Source organism: Trachurus trachurus (assembly GCF_905171665.1).
Source record: "Trachurus trachurus genome assembly, chromosome: 23".
Lineage (NCBI taxonomy): Eukaryota > Metazoa > Chordata > Actinopteri > Carangiformes > Carangidae > Trachurus > Trachurus trachurus.
In genome coordinates, this window is record NC_139912.1 from 14,188,545 (window position 1) to 14,206,682 (window position 18,138).

Consider the following 18,138-nt stretch of genomic DNA (forward strand, 5'->3'; position numbering starts at 1 on the left):
GCACCTGCTTACTTCACTGGCAGCTGTTTATGTATAGCCTCTGGGAATGAATAATACAAAAATAAAAAAACAGCTATGTTTTCTTGTGACAGAGCCAGAAGCAGAGCACGGACTGAGAATCTATGTGTTATGAAAACACAAAGCATAAGCAGCTGGACAGATGCAGATGCATTTAGGAACACTACCATCAAATATCAGCTTCTGAAGCTCATTTTAGTCAGCTGAATTTATAAAGAATCAGAAACGTATAGAGCATTAGAGCCATATACCTCACAGGTTATATCTTGAGTCTCACCTGAAGGAGCCGACCTCAACCCTGATCCCCATCCCATCAGCCTTATGCATCTCCCTTCATTGTCTCAAAAATTGTGCCATCACTTGAATGACAATGCACCTGAAGCGACCATGAGCTCCATCACCTGACTCGTGCCTAATGGGCCATGGATAAACGGGAGAGTGGGAGAACGTCGGCGACACCCCATCTGCCGTGAGTAATGGCTCCCCAGCGCTCTGCACTGACAGACAGGGGAGTTGTCACAGGGGACTCCAGTCATGTCTCATGATGTCTTTTGGGGGGGTCTTGGTGCCCACACACAGGGCCTGTCATACCATAATATACAGCTACATGGTAATATACTGTATATGGGACTTTAAAAAAAACAACCTATTAAATAATTTATGGCAGTGAATAAGCACTTGGCATAATGATCTCCATAAAGAGCCAGTTGTTCAATATTCTACATGTGGAAATATAAAGTTTAGCACTTTTTAAAATCTAAAATCCACAGAATTTATGGTACATCACAGGTGCCTTTCTTCTGTTCAAATGTTTTGATTCCATTGTTACAGTAATAACTGTGCCATGCCCAAAACCCTGTTTTACTTAAGGTTGGGAGTTTTTCATAAAGGAAAACACAAAACTCAGAGGGAGACGGTGAGACATGTCTCACCTCAGCTATCGCTATGTTGGTGAACACAAGAATACAGTACAAAATGCTGACTGGAGCTTTCAAAATGTAGGTTAACAGGCTGACATTAGCATTCTGCTGCAGCTACAGTATGGGCTTCCCACTCACAGCAACTGATTGCATTTACCAAGTGATACCAGAGATTGCAGAGCTGCTCTGACTTAGACAGAGAAACTGTCTTGGAATTTTCATGGAAAATACACAGGATCACTGTATGGGGACCTATTAGCATGACATACGGTTGAGGGTCAGACTGAAATCACCCCATCATATCATATTGTGTCATATTATGTTAGAACAACGGCAGACATTGCATGAAATACCTCACATGCACTTTGGATGCCACACTGCAATCACCACAATGAATCTTCCCCTACTGGTTTCTCCTGTTGTCAGGTGTGATACCCACTGGTTGCACACTTTATAGTAACAGTAGCTGGATATATGCAAAGACCCTTGGGAATAGGAGATAGGAAATAAACTACTTGCCTGTTCATCATCAAGTCTGTACCAGCGATACACAGGACAACTGTATACATCACAATTTGATTAAAATAATATAATAAAAGTGACCTATGAGCTTGTTATGAGCCATTAGGGAGTATAGAGCATAAGAATACCAGAGTAGCCGCACATCAAAACATTTTCCCACCTCATATCCAGACATGTGGAATAGTGATCACAACATCCCACTACTGTCTGGCATATCACATACAGCCACCTTGTTCATCATAAGCTCTGCACCACATTCATATCAGGATGCATATGTTTACTAAAGACAGTATCTCAGCTAATGGGTGCTTCAAACCATCCTTTCAATTCTTAATCTGAACATTATTTACTGAAAATGTCTGAAGATGGGAATTATGTCCATAGTGAGATTACATATAACAATCAGGGAATTGTCACAATCTAGAAGCAAAAACAGGAGGATGCGTGCCGCTTAGAAATGTCCTATCAATGATCAGATGTGTTATCCGTTTGATTAATCCCTGGATCAAATTTCAATTTTCAGCTCTATTCCTGATTGCAAATGCTAATTATTAGGATAGGCTTATGACTCCTTTGCAGGCAAGGTTTCTCGTATAGGTCAGTTATACCAGTCCAATGTCTCCTTTGAAGAATACAACTAATCCAAAATGAACCACATCTTAAAATGTGCCCCCCTCATCTCTCAACATCCTATACAACATGTAGGGAGATATTTTCCCTCTTTGACAAACAGCTGTCTTGACTTTGGCAACACTTTCAGGGAGAACCCCATAGAAAACAGCACCAATAATTCTCCTTTGTGGAGCCCTGGGTTTTATTTTATGTGAGAATCAATGAGAAATGTTGATCAATAATAAAGAATGGGGAGGCCGCTGGTCCTCTGTTGATCAATAGACACCTGCTGACTGGCCTGCCCGCATCTCCAGGCTCCTCCATCTAATAATGTGAGCAAGCAAGGCCTTAGTGGAAAAGGTTAGGCAGAGGAGCTGAGCTTACAGCTGGCAGCATCTCTGGCAGACATCAAATAATCCTCTCAGCGCTGAGGGCCTGCCTGCCTGCCTGCCTGCCTGCACCGGCCGGCACCAGCAACAATAACCGCGCCGCTGAAACCACCGCTGAATAAATTCATCCAATACAGCAGCCGATCAACACATTGCATTTCCCTCCCCTCTGCTCGCTTTGATGCTCGCTCCTCAGGATGCAGTGCATGCAGTGCGGTGAGTGCACAGACTGCATTGGTCTGCCTTTGAAGCTCAGCACAATCCAGATAAAAAAAGAAGGAAAAGAAGAACAAGGAGGAGAAGGAGAAGAAGGCGTCAGGCGCCTCCATATTGCTATTTTATTTGCACCTGGTCGTCCTAGTCCTACCAGCATCATCGGGATGCTGTGGCAAATAAGAAAAAAAGAAAAAAGGAAGAAAAAAAAAACGATCTGCCACATGCACTGCACCATTATTCTCCAGCCACATATGATGACACAGAAGATAACGATTATGAGAAAATAAAATAAATGAAATAAAAAAAAGAGACAGAGAGGCATATTCAAACTCACCGTCTGCAAACCGGCTCCTGTTTTTCCTCCACCGGGTCTGACTGTGTGAGTTGATGCTGTAGAAAATGATGTGTAGGCTATGTGTGTGCGCGCGTGTGTGTTTGTGTGTGTGTGCGTGTGGTTGAGGGATCGTACCCGAGCCAGTGGCTGTGTGTACGTGTGTGTCCGTCCCCCTCAGCCGCTGCAGCAGCAAGCTGTGGTCTACACGGATCCTCTCTCTCCTCCTCACCAGCTCCCCCGCTGCTGTCAAAAACCAGCAGCGTCCCAAGATCGTCTATGTTCTCGAGAAGACGACTCTCTCCCCCCAGCGGAAAACCTGCTCCATCCTCCGGCTCATAGGAGCGTGGGCATCTTTACCTCCTGCGCACGCGCTCTCCTCCTCAGTGGCTTGCAGGTACCGTTGCTATGAAAACCAAAGAAATGCATTTATTTGCAACATAAGACAAGAGGAAGCTACACAATTTAGAAGCTGGAACCAGCTGACTTTTTGAAATCTTCGCTTAAAAGTGACTAACATCATTAACAAAATAACTGTCACACTATTTCCTTTCTGTCTATTAATCAACTAATTGTTCCAGCTCCAGTATAATACATGAGGCCACTTGGAGCGGAGATTATATCAGAGTGAGACCTCTTCGTTTTCCATCTGCCATCTTCTGGATGCCAATCCGGTGCAGAAAGAAAGAGATAAAAAAAAATATTGCAACTGCAGCGACCCCGTTGAAATGAGCGGCAGCAGAGAGACCTGCAGACAGATAGAAACAATACCCGACACAACACTGTAGTCATCTTAATAAAAGCACCTTGTGTAGCCTACGTTCAAAATAAAATTAGCAGTGTTGTCTGTGGTAAACATTTGGTTTTGTTAAATATTTTGAGAATTAGGCCTAATAATTTTTCTTCTTCTCTTTCCTACTTTAGTTATTTGCCTGATTTGTTTGGTTTTATTGTTATGCAGCTTTGCCACTTGGACTTCCTTTCATTGTGGATACTATAGTTCTAGATGTGTCAGTGTCTCGGGTGTCTTTCTGTCAGCACAGGACAGGTGGCCTATGTTCACACACACACCTGACTGCACATTACATTATCATTACTGACCCACCGGTCCGTATAACACTTTGAATTGCAGACCCTTCCTCTCACATGACAGCTGTGTTAGTGAGTGAGTGAGTGAGTAGCCAGACCAGGCCTGTCTTACACACATTAACACTTTATCATTAACACCAACCAGCGATGATCAGACATGCTGTTTTTTCACTTGACTCATGGTTAAACAGTGGCTGGCTGCACATTTTCAAAGAGAAGTGTAAAAGGTCAAACCTGGGAGCATGTGTGGCTCACTGTAAGCCATGTACAGCCAGGTCATCAGCAGTGTGTGGATATACATGCACAGCTTCTTCACATGATAAACACATGCAGTAACACTCATACAGGCCGAGGGGCACAAGCATTCACAACTAAGCCATGTGTTGTTGCTGCTATTATAATGGTGACACGTCCTGGGGGAAGACTGGGAATGAGGAGTTGTTGGTGATGGTGTTAATGTGCATGTATGTGCACCTTCTCACTTATTATAAATACAAAATGACTCCCTATGGGTGTGACTTAGAGAACAGTAAGGATTATTAATGTTGATCTAGAGGACTTAGTTTACATTAGTACTGAAGATGCAATGGCAGGTTAAAAACACAGACATCCATGGAGAGCCGGTGGACAAATAGGATGTGTGTGTGTGTGTAGGTGTGTCCCCACGCCAACGGACTGGCAAAGCTCTGTGGAGAGCAACACCACTGTGTAAACTGTTCTGCTGTTTCTTCTCAATGAGGAGACGTGATGACAGACAGATGTTTTTTTTTTTGTTTTTGTTTTTTTTACAGTGTAACATTATTGGCATGCCGCTGTCGAGAGTGAAATTCTTCTTGGCACTTTCAACAATTTCATTAATGTTTCTCCAACAGTGACTCTGTAAAATCATTAACAGACATTATTTAATTCTTTTTTAGTTTTCTGTTAAAAAAAAAAAAGAAAATTAAAAAAAAAAGGTTTTCAAGTAAAAACATTTGCTTTTACTTTTAGGATCTTCTCCCAAACTTCTGGAGTACTGTGTTTAAGAACCAGTTTATACACACTAGGATATATTATACTGAGACAATGCCTCTTTGACAGCTACCAGATACCTGCTCCCACACTGTTTACATAGCAGCCTTCTTAACATGGTCAGTGAGTTATGTCTGACAAACACTGATGTGCAGCTGTTGGGGTCTTCCTCTCACTGATAGGTAGAGCCTTCTTCACATCACTTACCCCAGGAGAACCCAGGCAGGAGGACTGGATGAGTAGGGGTGAATCCTCCTCGAGCCCTTTGGCTGATTTCTTCCTCCTTTTATTTTTTGTCCTCTGCAGCGACAGATTGGATATGAATCAATTCCTTCTCCCTCATTTCTATTCCTGTGAGGTCTTCACACACATACACACATGCACACACACACCTAACCCCTGAGTGGCCTATTTGTTGGTTCTCTTGCATTATTGGAGCCCGAGCCACTATAAACTGAACTATAAACTATGATAACATCTTGTTATGTACCTGTGTTTATGTATTTGTGGCATAAGCCATGACTGAACAAATTCCTGTTGTGCAAGATAATGGCAGACGTTAGGCTGATGGATAGCGTGTATGAGCTTGAAAACAAGAGAATAAAAATATCACAGCTTTAGATATTGATAGCAAACTTAAATGTGATGACACTATTCTACAAGTTCAACTTATGAAAGCCAGCTTAGAGCAACAAAATAAAAAGAGGCCGATTGTGTAACATGTCTGCAAGATCAGGACCAAATTTAGGCGAACGTGGGCACGCATACATTGAGAGGACTGTAAATGAGAAGGGGAACTATGACGGTTGCTAGGGAACACCATGAGACCAAACAATCCAATTCTGTTTGAGGAGGAGGACAGACAGGAGGAGGACAGATAGAGGACAGGACAGACAGCTCCTGCCACAACAAGCAACTAATAGCAGTGGTATGAACCATAATTATATACGTTTCCCACTCCGTCATGTAAACACAGTCTGTCTGGCAGACTTCGCTTTACTTTGGCACTTTAGGCTGCTTCATGCTCCGGGAAGACTGTCAGCAGGATGAACATCGCCACAGTGTGTTAATCTCCTGTTCACCTCATTTGTCTGTCTTGTCTGCAATACTCAGTCTCCTCAGTCTGACAGGAGACGTGAATAATACTTTGCGCTGTGTGGCGGTGGGCTCTCACAGATATCAACAAAACCTCAGCACGCTTATTGAGAAGGCAATTTGTCCTGCAAATCTGTTTTGAAATTTGACTCAAAACCTGGATATTATGACCAAAATGCAGCTTGTGGGTTCACTTAAAGAATAAAAAATGTTTCCTCTCTCTAACTTCTTGTGGAATCTGTTGTCCTAAATGCTGTGGTTTCATGAGCTTGGGTGCTGATGTTTCCATGTATGAAACGTCTCATACCACTGAAAACAATAGGGGAGGTGAAAGGAAATTGTGCTGCACTGCTGGTTGATGCACAACAAGCATGGTATAAAGAGTAAAGGTAAAGGTGCATTTAAAGAGTAGTGTGCCCAAGGAAGGCCTTTTTTAAATCATATTCACTATAATAAAGAATTAACATTTGTTAAGAGAGTGCGGTTTGGCTTTTTAAGGAATTTGTGTATTATCTGAGCTTCAGCAGTTGTTCTTTTATTTTTTTTAAGTGTATTTTTGGGGCTTTTTTTGTCTTCATTTGATAGCGTAGTTTAGAAGGGAGATAGAGAGAGGGGGAATGACATGCAGCCACACAGCATGGAGTTTTTTTTGTTTTTGTTTTTTTAAAAGAGAGACGTTTGGGTTTTTTTATTTTACAATTTCATTGCATATCTCTCCCTAAGAGAAACAGTAATCTTGGATTAGAATGTACATTTTTAGCAATACTGTCAGTGTTTAAGTTCAGATATTTGTGAAGGATCTGTCACTCCACTCTCAGCTAATCCACCGATAAGACCGCTCTAGTGTGAGTGAAAACGTAGGGAGCACAGCCATAAATCAGGCCTTGACGTCTGGGTGAAACGTACCGTGGTGAAGCTCAAGATGGCACTGGGGGACAAATACAGGCCATCAATCTATAAGTCATACAAGTTATTATTAGATTGACAGGAGTGAGGAATCAGATGAATGAAATGTGACATATTATTCTATGTTTCTGGCATGTGTCATTGCTGTGGAGGTGTGGAAGCATGAATCCATGTGGCTTATTGTTCATGTTGATTGGGGTAACGACGGTGTGACTGGGAGGAATGACGCTATGGAATGTGTGGATGTTCAATGGGACCAAAGCAAAGCAGAAAATCAATGTGTACAATTGGAGACAAAAGCAATTCATCATCGGGAGACACTTGGCATTCCTTTGTGGCGACCCTATTGTGGGGCTCCTTGTGATGTGTGTTTGTGTCAAGTATGAGGCGTCGAAATGTAATAATAGGTAAACACAATCAAAATCAAATTACACAGCATTATGATTCTACAGCGGAATTTAGAAGAAAAAAAAGCCACCCAAAGGTCAGACGTCAAAAGAACAGAGTTTATATCAAGGTTTTGATAACCAAGTTTTATTATTTCATGACACCTTTTTAGTTTTTGCATTCCACAAATGAATGAGGAAGGGAGGAAATCTGGGGATAATGTGAAATGTCATATTTATAAAGTGTACAGCATCAAAATCTGGGATCGAGGAATTCAGGCTGAGGGTGAAGCCAAAGGTTTTGCACTAATTCACAGGCCACAGTTCAGAGAACAAAGCAGAACATGTGTTGTACCATGAGGAAATAACACTGATCACGTTCTAATACTTTAAAAGTATGAGAACATATTTCAGTGTGGGTAAATGTGTCAACACAGTAAAGCAGATTTCTTTAATCCTACTCCTAAATTCTATATATCACTCTGACTTCAAATATTATTTACATACTCTCGGTTAAGAATTCTATTTTACAAAGTGCATGAGGTCTTTCTCCTGTACAGTGTTAGAAATAGGCAGTCATGTTTATGTCATCACTAAACAATCATGTATGAATTACATTTTAATATATTCAAGTTACCGAAAATGCAAAAGAACATAAATCTTATGTCTTGACAAAATAACCACAATTATCCTTCCATGCCATTAACTCTTCAAACTGTTAACTGTAATACAGTCAAAATCAATTATCAAATCAATTCTTTCAGTCACTTTAAAATTCATATAGTTATGAACTTGAACTCATGCATTTTCTCTCTGATCAGTCAATATGTGCTGAATTATTTCCGTCTCTTTCAGACATATTGTCTCACAAAGAATAAATTACATCACACTTGTAATTTCATACTATTTTTTTTATAGTACTAGTATAGTATAGTATCTTCTTTTGATGATTAATCGTCTTTTAGTGTTTTTGGGTGTTGATCACACCTCGTGAACGATTAGCATTTCATTTCTGCTTCCTTTATACCTAAAAATGTGTCCGGTTTGATCCCTTTCAGGTATTGGTAGATTTTTACACTCTAGTTCTTCTTACCTGAACAACTCTGTTTGTGGTCTCACTGTTGCTGAGACAACAGCTACAGCTTGGAGAAGGGAAGTCCCTCGTACATGTCGGCCTTGAGCTTGGCCCACTCTGCCAGTGTCTGGATGGTGCTCTTCTCCTGGCCCAGCACGCTGGCTGCCTTCCTCAGCTTGGCCTCGTTGCGCTCCAGGTAGCGCTCCCCCTCGCCCTTGAGGAAGTTCAGCTTCTCCAAGCGGCTTTCGTTCAATGGGATGTCCTCGCTCATGTAGGGGTTGAAACGGAAGTATGTGTCAGGAGGCAGGAGGGCATCCAGCATAGTGTGCACCTCTAAAACAGGGGGGAAAAATTTTGATTTTCATTTCATTTCTGCACTGACACACATTTCTTATCTGTGCTTTATTTAAAAAAGGGATATCAGACAACAATCTGTGTGGTCCTACCCTCTGTGTCTGTGGCGCTGCTGATGACGTGGCTGAGCTTGGTCTTCAGGCTTGTGTAGGTCGTGTTGTTCTTCCCTGCCGTCTCGTAGCGCCCGGTGCCAAGAGACAACACACACTGCAGAGGTGTGTTTGGCCACAGACACTTACACTCGTGGATGGCCAACGCTGTGGGGTTGTTTATCAGAAGTCCTCCGTCCTAAAGTGAAAGAGAAGAGAGCTCTGCATCAGCATCTCTGCAGTCAAATGTGTTTACTGAAAAATCACATAAAGGAAACTTTGTATCTGTGACAGGTACCTCTGGTTTGGATGTATTTGTTGTGACAGCCTGTAGGGGACAAATGAGGGCAAGCTGTCCTGTCCCAGAGCTACGCAGCTTAAAGCTGGAGCAAAAGAAGCCCCTGCATGAGAGATGTGCTCCTCTGGCAAACAGCACAGTTTTGTTCAGAGGTAAACAAGTAGGAAAAGCTGTTTTTAGCAGCTATCAGCAGCTAGAGTAAACCATTTTTATCATTTCGACCAGAAACGACCTAAATGATCAGTCTAATAGCTATACTGAATTCAGTGATACAAACATTTCACTGCTCTAAAACCGAGTCAATTTCTAAGCCTCTCGTTAATTATTTTCTTGCTTCTTCTTCCATTAGCCGTGTTGTCGTTTTCACTAACTAATGTTACCGGCTTTGTGAAAGAGCTGCTGACCTAAATGATGCCGCCAACGAGAGGAGAGGGACAATCAAGCTGAATGGATGCCTGGACCGATTTAGTGCTGAATACTCTTTAAGTCTTTTCCCCCCACCAAGTCCGGTGCTGGACCTTCTCCAACCACTCAAGTGCTTTTGGCAGGAACTAATAGAGACAGAGAGTGTGGCACACATGAGGTCTGACACTCCCAAGCAGAGCAGGGGGAAAGGTCATTTCTACGCCTCTAGAGAGGGGGGGGGGGGGGGGGGGGGCAGTAGGAAGGTATTTTAAAGAATTACTCCAATAGTCTATTTCTTCTGGGTAAAGGCAAACAATATGCAGCTTTAGTAAATATCAGTCCACAACCAATTATAAAAAAGACACACCAATAAAGCCTATAAACATGGGTGGTAGGGATATCAAATTAACTGTGCTTCCCTGGTATTATTATGTGACAAATTTAAATACATATCATCCTGAGCTTTATTATGAAGCTGTTTACCCTCAGGTGTGAGCTATTGAAACAGTGCAGCACAGTTTGCACTCTTGAGACACAAGGTTAATTACACAGCTGCTCCTCAGCTCTGACCCTCAACCTCTCACCCAGGGGTTTTACCTAAACTGAATGAGGACATAAACAAAGGGCTGATATGGTTCAACAACCTGTGCTGGGGAACCATTGGATTTTATATATATGTATCGTTTAAGTGGTATAATAAATACCTGCAGCTCAGGGAGAAATATTTTGGTTTTACCACCAAGTTGAGTCTGTCAGCGTGTCTCTGTGTGTGCGTATTTTTGATGCCGTGCGATGGCAGAATTCTCCTGAGAAATACCGCCGCTAGTGCTGAAAACTAGAGTGGGAGTGAGACCAGTGGGTGGCAACGCTAGCTCCAACTGTTATAAAGAAAAAAAAAACTATGAAGCTCCAAGAGGAATGTGGAGAACAACTCACACATACACAACTCATTCACTTCCCATTTTTCCATCCTGTCTGTCATAGTGTGCAGAGACGTCGGTGGGAACAGATACAGTAACACTGGCACACAAAAATATTATAGAAGGAAATGGAAATAATCACCACTTACATTAGAAACTAGACAAAAATACATATTTTGATCTCAGTGTTGGAGCTACAAAGATAGAGGTCTGTAGCCTGTGGGATCAGAAACCAGTTGTGTGCTGTCATGCACAGACAATATCGGCTTTAACACAGAATTTAAAGTAAGAAATGCAAATTTCTCTGGCTACAAGTTGCATACACAGTAGTTGTATCTCTAACTTATATCAGGTTTTTAGATTTAAAAAAAAGACTAGTAAGCCATTTGTTTTCATTATGCCGAGGAGTATCAAAGCTCATGTCAGTGAATAAGGGAGTGGGATGCAGATTAAGACGTGTTATTGTTTAAAACACAAAGTAAAGGGTTGTCTACCAGAGCTCTTACATTAGGAATTGGCAGGGGATAGAAATACTTGTTTAAAGCAGGGATAAGGCTAATTTTGCCTAAGTAGGTTATCAAAATGAAGCTAAGCCTTGAGCATAATTGCTGCTCATAAAGACATCTAAAGATATCTGGCCTAATAATCAAACTACATGAAATAACATTAAAACAACTTTATTTGGACAGCTCCCAAAAGGCACAACCAAGCATGATAAAAGATTGTAGTGGTGGTGAAGAGAATGCATTAATACTGATGATTACACTCCAGTCATTTATCAGATGCTTTTACACAGAGTGAATTATAATCACTGCAACGGCACAGGAACCTTAACAGCCTGATTCTCAGTCACCGGCCTGCTACTTAAACCTAATCTACCATCCTTGAACCTACTACTTAACCTCCTCCCAATTCATGTCTGTCGGGAAAAAGAGCTGGCATCCAGTAATACTCTGTAATCACTCATTCACATCACTTGTGAACGGTGAAGAGTGATGTGAAGCTCATTACATAGAGTGTATTTTCCCATTTTAGACCTCAAAGATCCTTTCAGACAGTGGTGATTGCAGGTGGGAGCCATGCAGAATTTCTATCTTTCAAGGAAAATAAAAACTCTTTCTATTCCCCACTAGGAAGACAGAATTAAGTCAAAGGAGGAAAAAGACCTTTAGATGTTTCAGGACACAGACCGGACTCTCTCCCCATCTCCATCTTTCTCTCTTCCTTTTCATTCCCTTTACTTTAACTCTAAGGTTGTGTGCTTGACAGCCAAATGAGGAGACGAACCAATTAGAGGTCCACCTTCAAGGTTATATTAAAGGAGTGAAGCAAATCTACACACACATCTTAAATATACACACGCAGAGTGCAGTGCAGTGCAGTGCAGTGCAGTGCCTTTGTCCTTGGCACCAGTCTATTAACTGATGCAGCATCATAGTAGAAGTGTATTGATTGGTAAGATTTCAAGGAAATGACCCTCTCACACTAATCTAGGGCATTCAGAGATGTGTGCGACTTCTTCCATCACCAAGGCGGTCTGCGTGGCCATTTCAGGCTGGTGTAAATCATGCTGCCTCACTGCTTTTATTTATTTTTGATCTTTTATTAATTATTTAAAACCCTCCATGTATAAATTCAACAGATCTGATCTAACCCTGGTGCAGACAAATCCTGGTTCTCTCAGTTTCTTGTCATACCTGGTGAAGGTCCTTTCCCAGGAAAAATTCCTGGAAGTAGCCCGGGGCGGCAGACGAGGCCCTGATAGCCTGCCACATTTTGTGTTTGCAGTCTCCAGGGTAGTGGGATCTCACTCCTGGCATCAGTCTGTAGTTCCTGAACACATAGGCTTTCAGAGGCAGGCCCCTGTTAACAATAGTGCTCACTGCTGACACCTGGTGGACAACAAAGATAATATGAATAGAAGCATTGCCAAGTCATCGTTTATAATTAACTTGAACAAAATGACATTTTTGCTGCGCAGAGGAAAACTCAAATAAAACGTTGTATTTATTATTTATTGGTTTTATTACACGAAAATATGAGAAATATATGAAATATGAGTGTCTTTGTGCCTCTGTATGTGCACATACACATACTCAAACAGAAAAACCCTCATGCACAAATATGTCTGGCATATGTATATCCAGAAAAAAGGATGTGACTAACTTTAGGGCAGTGTGGATCCCTGGCGCTTTCAATCATACACCCCTCACCCATCCGTTCCCTGGAGGAAACACAAAAATGGATTTAAGGAAAGAACAAATGAAATTAGCCCTGCACCAGTCTCTGATTCGATTGTTGGGCAGGAGGGTGGAGACATAATTATATGAGGAACAAAGGCTGAAAGAGTCTTGCGGACTAACTTGAGGATGTTTTCCCAGATCTCGCTGTCATAGAAAGCGTGGCTCCAGCCCATCTTGACCGTTCCAACGATGACATTCTGTTTGAAAACATCCGAGCCCAACTTCCTGTACATCTCCTCGCACTCTTCCAGGGGGATTTGAAAAATCCCCAACATGAAGGCCAAGATGGCACCTAAAGCAAAGGAACAACAACGATGTGAAAAAGGGCAGTTTATCTAACATCACATGCCACAAGGACAACAAATGACGAACGCTAAAGAGTGGTGACAATGTACCTGTGCTGACTCCACAGATGTAGTCAAAGAGCTGGTGAATTCGTTTCCCGGTCAGGTTCTGCAGTTTATGGAGAGTCTGCAGGGCCAGCAGTCCCCTGTAACACAAACACAACATTTACACAACTGGACTATCAAAAAAGGTGGTTTATTGCATCTAAACCAATAACTGTTCCCATTTGGCCTGTAATAGAGGTTGTTAGTAAGATAGCTTGAATTATTCTCTGATGCAACTGAACCACATCAGTTATAATACAGCAAAACAAAACAGTAGAACAAGTGCTGTGTTTTCTTTATGACTTTTCTTTAGCCACAGCAAATATTAAGACATGTTGTATTATTTTACATTAAGTAGTAGTGCGTTTTTATTTTTAACATGGAAAATGATACAAATCCTTAAAAACTTCACCTTGTTCCACCTCCATCTATGGCCAGGACACGAATTCCTCTGCCTTTGACTGGGTCAGCGTAGCCGACTAGAGCCAGTGCTTCTCTCACAGCAGCCTGAAGAGGAAGGTCTCGGGCCTGGCGCAGACGCAGCAGGCAGGGCAGCACACTCTCCTGAAGGTCACAATTATACATAGAGATACTGATGAATATGATACTGATGAATACGTTTCCCTATTGAAAAAACATCTCAGGGACTGTGAAACTTCATCTGACATTAAATTTCCTAGAAGTATATACTGTATACTATATATACTGTTTATTGAAAAAAGAAGATCACACTCACCTTGATAGCTACACCTCGTGTCTCTGGGAACTCCAGGAGATGAAAGCTGAGCTCCTCCACTCTAGAAGTGAGAAGTTTGACATCTGTGACCCTCTGCAGGCCTTTCACAAGAGCTCTGGTCCTGTTGTCCACACTCACCCTGGCTATTATCTTAAACAAAGAGCATCAACAAAAATTAGAACCAGCTTATAAAATATAAAACCTGAAACACATCATACATTGAAATAACTTCTGTGCTTCTTCAGGACCTAAAGGACTTAACATCTGTGTCTGCATGTATTTGTTTCTTTGATCTATGCTGAAATGTAACAACTTAATAAACTTTATCTAAAACATCTAAACAATCTGAAATACCTTTGACACAACCAACAGCTCAAAAGCTTAAATTATTTACATTTAACAATGTTTTTGTCGTTCTGCTTTTGATTCCCCTAAGCATTCAGTTATCCTCACAGCCGTACTGAGCATCTCACCTTCTGCCTTTGAGCCAACTGCTGCTGCTTCACTTTATCCGCTTTCTCCTCTTCACTGTCTGTCTTCTCTCCGGCTTTGTCTGCAGTGAGCTCTTCCCCAGCGACTGCTGAAACTTTCTCTTTCTCAGCTGAAATGCTTTTGGAGTCGCCTCTGAATTTGGGGACCAGTGGGGCAATATAACTACCGACAAAAGCCTGAACGCTGGGCCGAGGGTAGGACAGATAATGGGTGAAGCCTTTTTTAGTTGAGGTAGTTGGCACAGGGATGGACTTATCTGCATTTTCTGTTGTGGGGGTTTCAGAAGAGGGTGTCCCTTCTGGAGGACTGAGCTTTTCTGATGGTGAAGATGGGTCAGGAGAGGTAGACGGTGCTTCGATACTCTTAGCCTCTGCGACTGGAGACAAAATAGGAATGTGATCCCTTGCTCTCTGGGAGACAAGGTGAGGAACAGGCTCAGAAACAGGATCGTCGCCTCCTCCGTGCTGCTGCAGAGGCCTGCTCTCTGTGTCTTCTACCTGTGTGTTGGTGCCAAAGTAATCATTGATGTGCTGAGCTAGAGTTTTGTAAGTCTCATCCATGTTTGTAGAGAGAGCTGACGGGTGGAACAGCTGCATGGTTTGTTTTGCCACAGTGGAGGACGAACCATTTGCCGCTGAAGCTAAACCAGATGGCGGCTTCTTGGCCACAACAAAAGGAGTTTCTGTGACTTTGTGCAACTGCTTGTCGGGCTCCTCCTCCGCTGTGCTCCTCTCGCCTTCCTCCTCCTCTTTCATGGCGTTCTCGGGCGGCGAGGGAGTGGCAGAGTTGCTTGAGGTTAAGGTCTCGGCTTTGGCCAGAACTTTCTCCGCATGGGCGCTGTCGACTGCGGAGCTGCCGGGCTTGAGGCGGGAGAACTTGGAGATGAGGTCTGTGCTGCCTACCGCCTTGGTGACACTGTCGAGCGTGGTCCTGATCCGCGACATGCAAACCGCCGACAGGGAACTGGGAACAGCAGCTGGGAACTTGAGGGTTGATCAGGCAACTGGATGAGGCTTTAATGCAAGTGTGAAATAATGCAGCATCCTGGCAGGCTACCTGCAACAAGCTTGCTGCTTCTTCCACAGTTTCCTGGATGAAAAAAAAAAACACAGAGATAATCTTCAGACAAATCAACAAAATTGATTAAAAAACACCTTTTATACTGCTGTGGTGAACATGTTACACTGTAAGTAAAAAGCAGGCCAACAGAGGGCCTTAGTAACCATAGCAACTCATAACAACAACAGACGCTGACAAGTTTTCACAACCTTGGTTTTCCTGTATGCTAACCAGCGACAACATGGAAACTCATGGACCTTCACAGGTGAATATTACAGCGGAGTCTGCTCATCTTGTAAAAGCCTTGCTGGAGAAACACCGACACACCATCACGAAGGAGCAGGATGGTGAAAACACTCCGGTGTGTGACAGTGTTAACGTTAAATGGGTCGCGAGCAAAGACTTCACAATCGAAGTGGGGAAAAAGCAGATCAGGGATTACGTTGAAACGTGGGACGTGCGGCCCTGCTGGTTCTACAGTGTGGACTTTCTGCACACGACCGAGGAGGAGCACCACACTTTCTACCACTACCGGGCCCGGTTCAGCACCCCGACCTCGCAGAAGCCCATCCAGGGGACGGCCAGTGTCTACTTCGTCGTGGACATATCTAAAGTCAAAGCCAGGGCGATGCCCGTGGAGGTGCGCTTCGTGGTGGAGTCGAACCGGCTGGTGCACACCCCGGGGGAGATCAGGTTCACAGAGCAGTGGCTTGTGGACGTTATTGAGAGCAAGACTTTCCTCCGAAATGCGGTGCAGTTCTGAATCGACTGAGACTGGACACCGATAGGATTTCCAAACCCTTTAAAACACCATTAAAACTCCACATTGTATCTGTAAACTTTCGCTTCCTTAGTATCAACCCATTCCGAAATAAAACAGCTAACGTTAAATGTGAAATTGACAAGCTAGCTGTTACTGCTTCTGAACTGTCTTTTTTTGCTGAACATAAACATAAACGTTCAAAACGTTCAGACGTATTCAAATCAATTAGCTAACGTTACCCTTGTTGTGTTATATAATGTGCTTATCTAAAGTAATAAACTCCTCACTCGTATGATGTTTGAAATCTAGCTTGCTAACCAGCCAGCTGTGAAACGTTACAAGCTACAACCTCATTAGCTGCTGCTGCTAGCCTCTTTAATGAATGAATAAATAGCGAATTGTTAGTTTAGCAACGTTATATCATGAACAAATTGCTTTCTTCTTACCTTACAAAACACAGACCGTTCAATATGTCGCCGAAATATCTCATTCTATGTGGTGCTGCTGGTTAGAAAAACTAAACAGGAAGAGTACAGGAAGTGACGCAGTAGCCGCTGGTGCTTTGCAGTGCTTCATTCTGCCACTAGTTGACATCTTTTCTGCAAAAAGAGAAATAACAAATTAAAATGTACAGATGTTTATTTTTTAAATTGTCTATTATCACTCCTTCTGTGCACTGACAACACTCTAAACATATGTTAACTATTAACATTGTTGTTGTTCAGGCTGGGCTGTCAGTGACTCGAAATAATCAGTGATTCAATATTAAAGGTCCTAAAGATAATTAATCAAAGTTCTAAATATCATTATCCAGTCTCTTTTTTTTCTCTCAACATGCACACACACTTGCCATCCCTTCCTGTTGTTCATAATTATTTAAAATAAAATAGGCTAAAATAAAGTTATTAGGCTACATACAAATAATGGCCACATTCTGAATATTTCAAGATTTTGCAGTCAAGAGCAAAAGCAGTGAATCAAAGTCAGCAAGAGTTGTGTTAGAAAGCCTGATTTTCATGGTAGCCTGTGTCTTGGATGGTTTATATACAGTGTGACACAATGGCTGAAGATTAATGTGCTCGACAGTAATTATAATAGGCCTATCCTGATAGACTGAGGCAGATTGCTACCATAATAGGTTAATACATGTGGGGGTGTCTTTCAAAAAGATCTTCCTACTCATAAAAAGGTGAGAGGCACTTATGTGTAGAGTTGTGCAGTCAAAACACCTCTAATCAGAGACAGTAATTGCTTTACATTCCCATCGAACATAAAGCTTTATAATTTATAATATTATTTAGGCTACTGCTAAAAATGCATGACCTGATCACTCACTATACCTCAGAATAAATTCAGAAAATATCCCCAAATCAGACATTTTCACGACCAGACTGTAGGATGCCAACGAGCATTACAGTAATCAATCATTTAGTGATAGAATACAAATCTCATTATATTAGCAATACAAAATTAGGACAAGATTAGTATAATTCACAATTTCACATTTTGGTTTTAGGCTATAGCCTACTATTTTCTGCCTGTTTCAAAAGATATAGAACTACCAAAACTATTGTTGGACACTGTTGTAATAATACCATACTACATATGGTGTGGGGACGGATGGGTGGATAGATGGAAGGATCCTTTTGTCTTCTATTGACCTTGCTTAGTAATACAACTAAACCTTTTGCAAGAACAGTATTAACTCTAATGGCAGAGAGAATGAGGCTTGAAGAGCCAGAATGAGTGATAACATCAAATGCCATCATCTTCTTTGTTCTCCTGCCTACACCTTTATGACAAGAAAGTACATATTATCT

The 18,138-nt window shown here is 42.1% G+C and overlaps 2 protein-coding genes across 2 annotated transcripts; one reads left to right on the forward strand and one right to left on the reverse strand.

Moving 5' to 3' along the window:
- Positions 1 to 7,673: 7,673 nt before the first annotated feature.
- pnpla8 (patatin-like phospholipase domain containing 8) lies at positions 7,674 to 16,816 on the reverse strand. The gene is made up of 10 exons (XM_083999466.1): positions 16,765 to 16,816; positions 14,478 to 15,585; positions 14,005 to 14,154; positions 13,681 to 13,832; positions 13,275 to 13,369; positions 13,000 to 13,171; positions 12,803 to 12,860; positions 12,334 to 12,528; positions 9,017 to 9,212; positions 7,674 to 8,903 (listed from the first exon to the last, which is right to left on the reverse strand). Exons 2-10 carry the CDS (start codon positions 15,438 to 15,440, stop codon positions 8,632 to 8,634), a joined length of 2,253 nt encoding a protein of 750 aa, XP_083855592.1. The 5' UTR covers positions 15,441 to 15,585; positions 16,765 to 16,816; the 3' UTR covers positions 7,674 to 8,631.
- On the forward strand, positions 15,797 to 16,318 carry akap14 (A-kinase anchoring protein 14; the record flags this gene model as incomplete). The annotated part of the gene is made up of 1 exon (XM_083999414.1): positions 15,797 to 16,318. One exon carries the CDS (start codon positions 15,797 to 15,799, stop codon positions 16,316 to 16,318), a length of 522 nt encoding a protein of 173 aa, XP_083855540.1.
- Positions 16,817 to 18,138: the final 1,322 nt, after the last annotated feature.

Excerpts from the sequence above, each read along its gene's own strand:
- pnpla8 (XM_083999466.1), bottom strand. The coding sequence starts at position 15,440 with ATGTCGCGGATCAGGACCACGCTCGACAGTGTCACCAAGGCGGTAGGC. Across the intron at positions 13,370-13,680 it reads ATAGATGGAGGTGGAACAAG|GGGACTGCTGGCCCTGCAGA; the intron begins GTGAAGTTTTTA and ends TTTGTGTTACAG. Across the intron at positions 12,529-12,802 it reads GGGATCCACACTGCCCTAAA|GTGTCAGCAGTGAGCACTAT; the intron begins GTTAGTCACATC and ends GTTGTCCACCAG.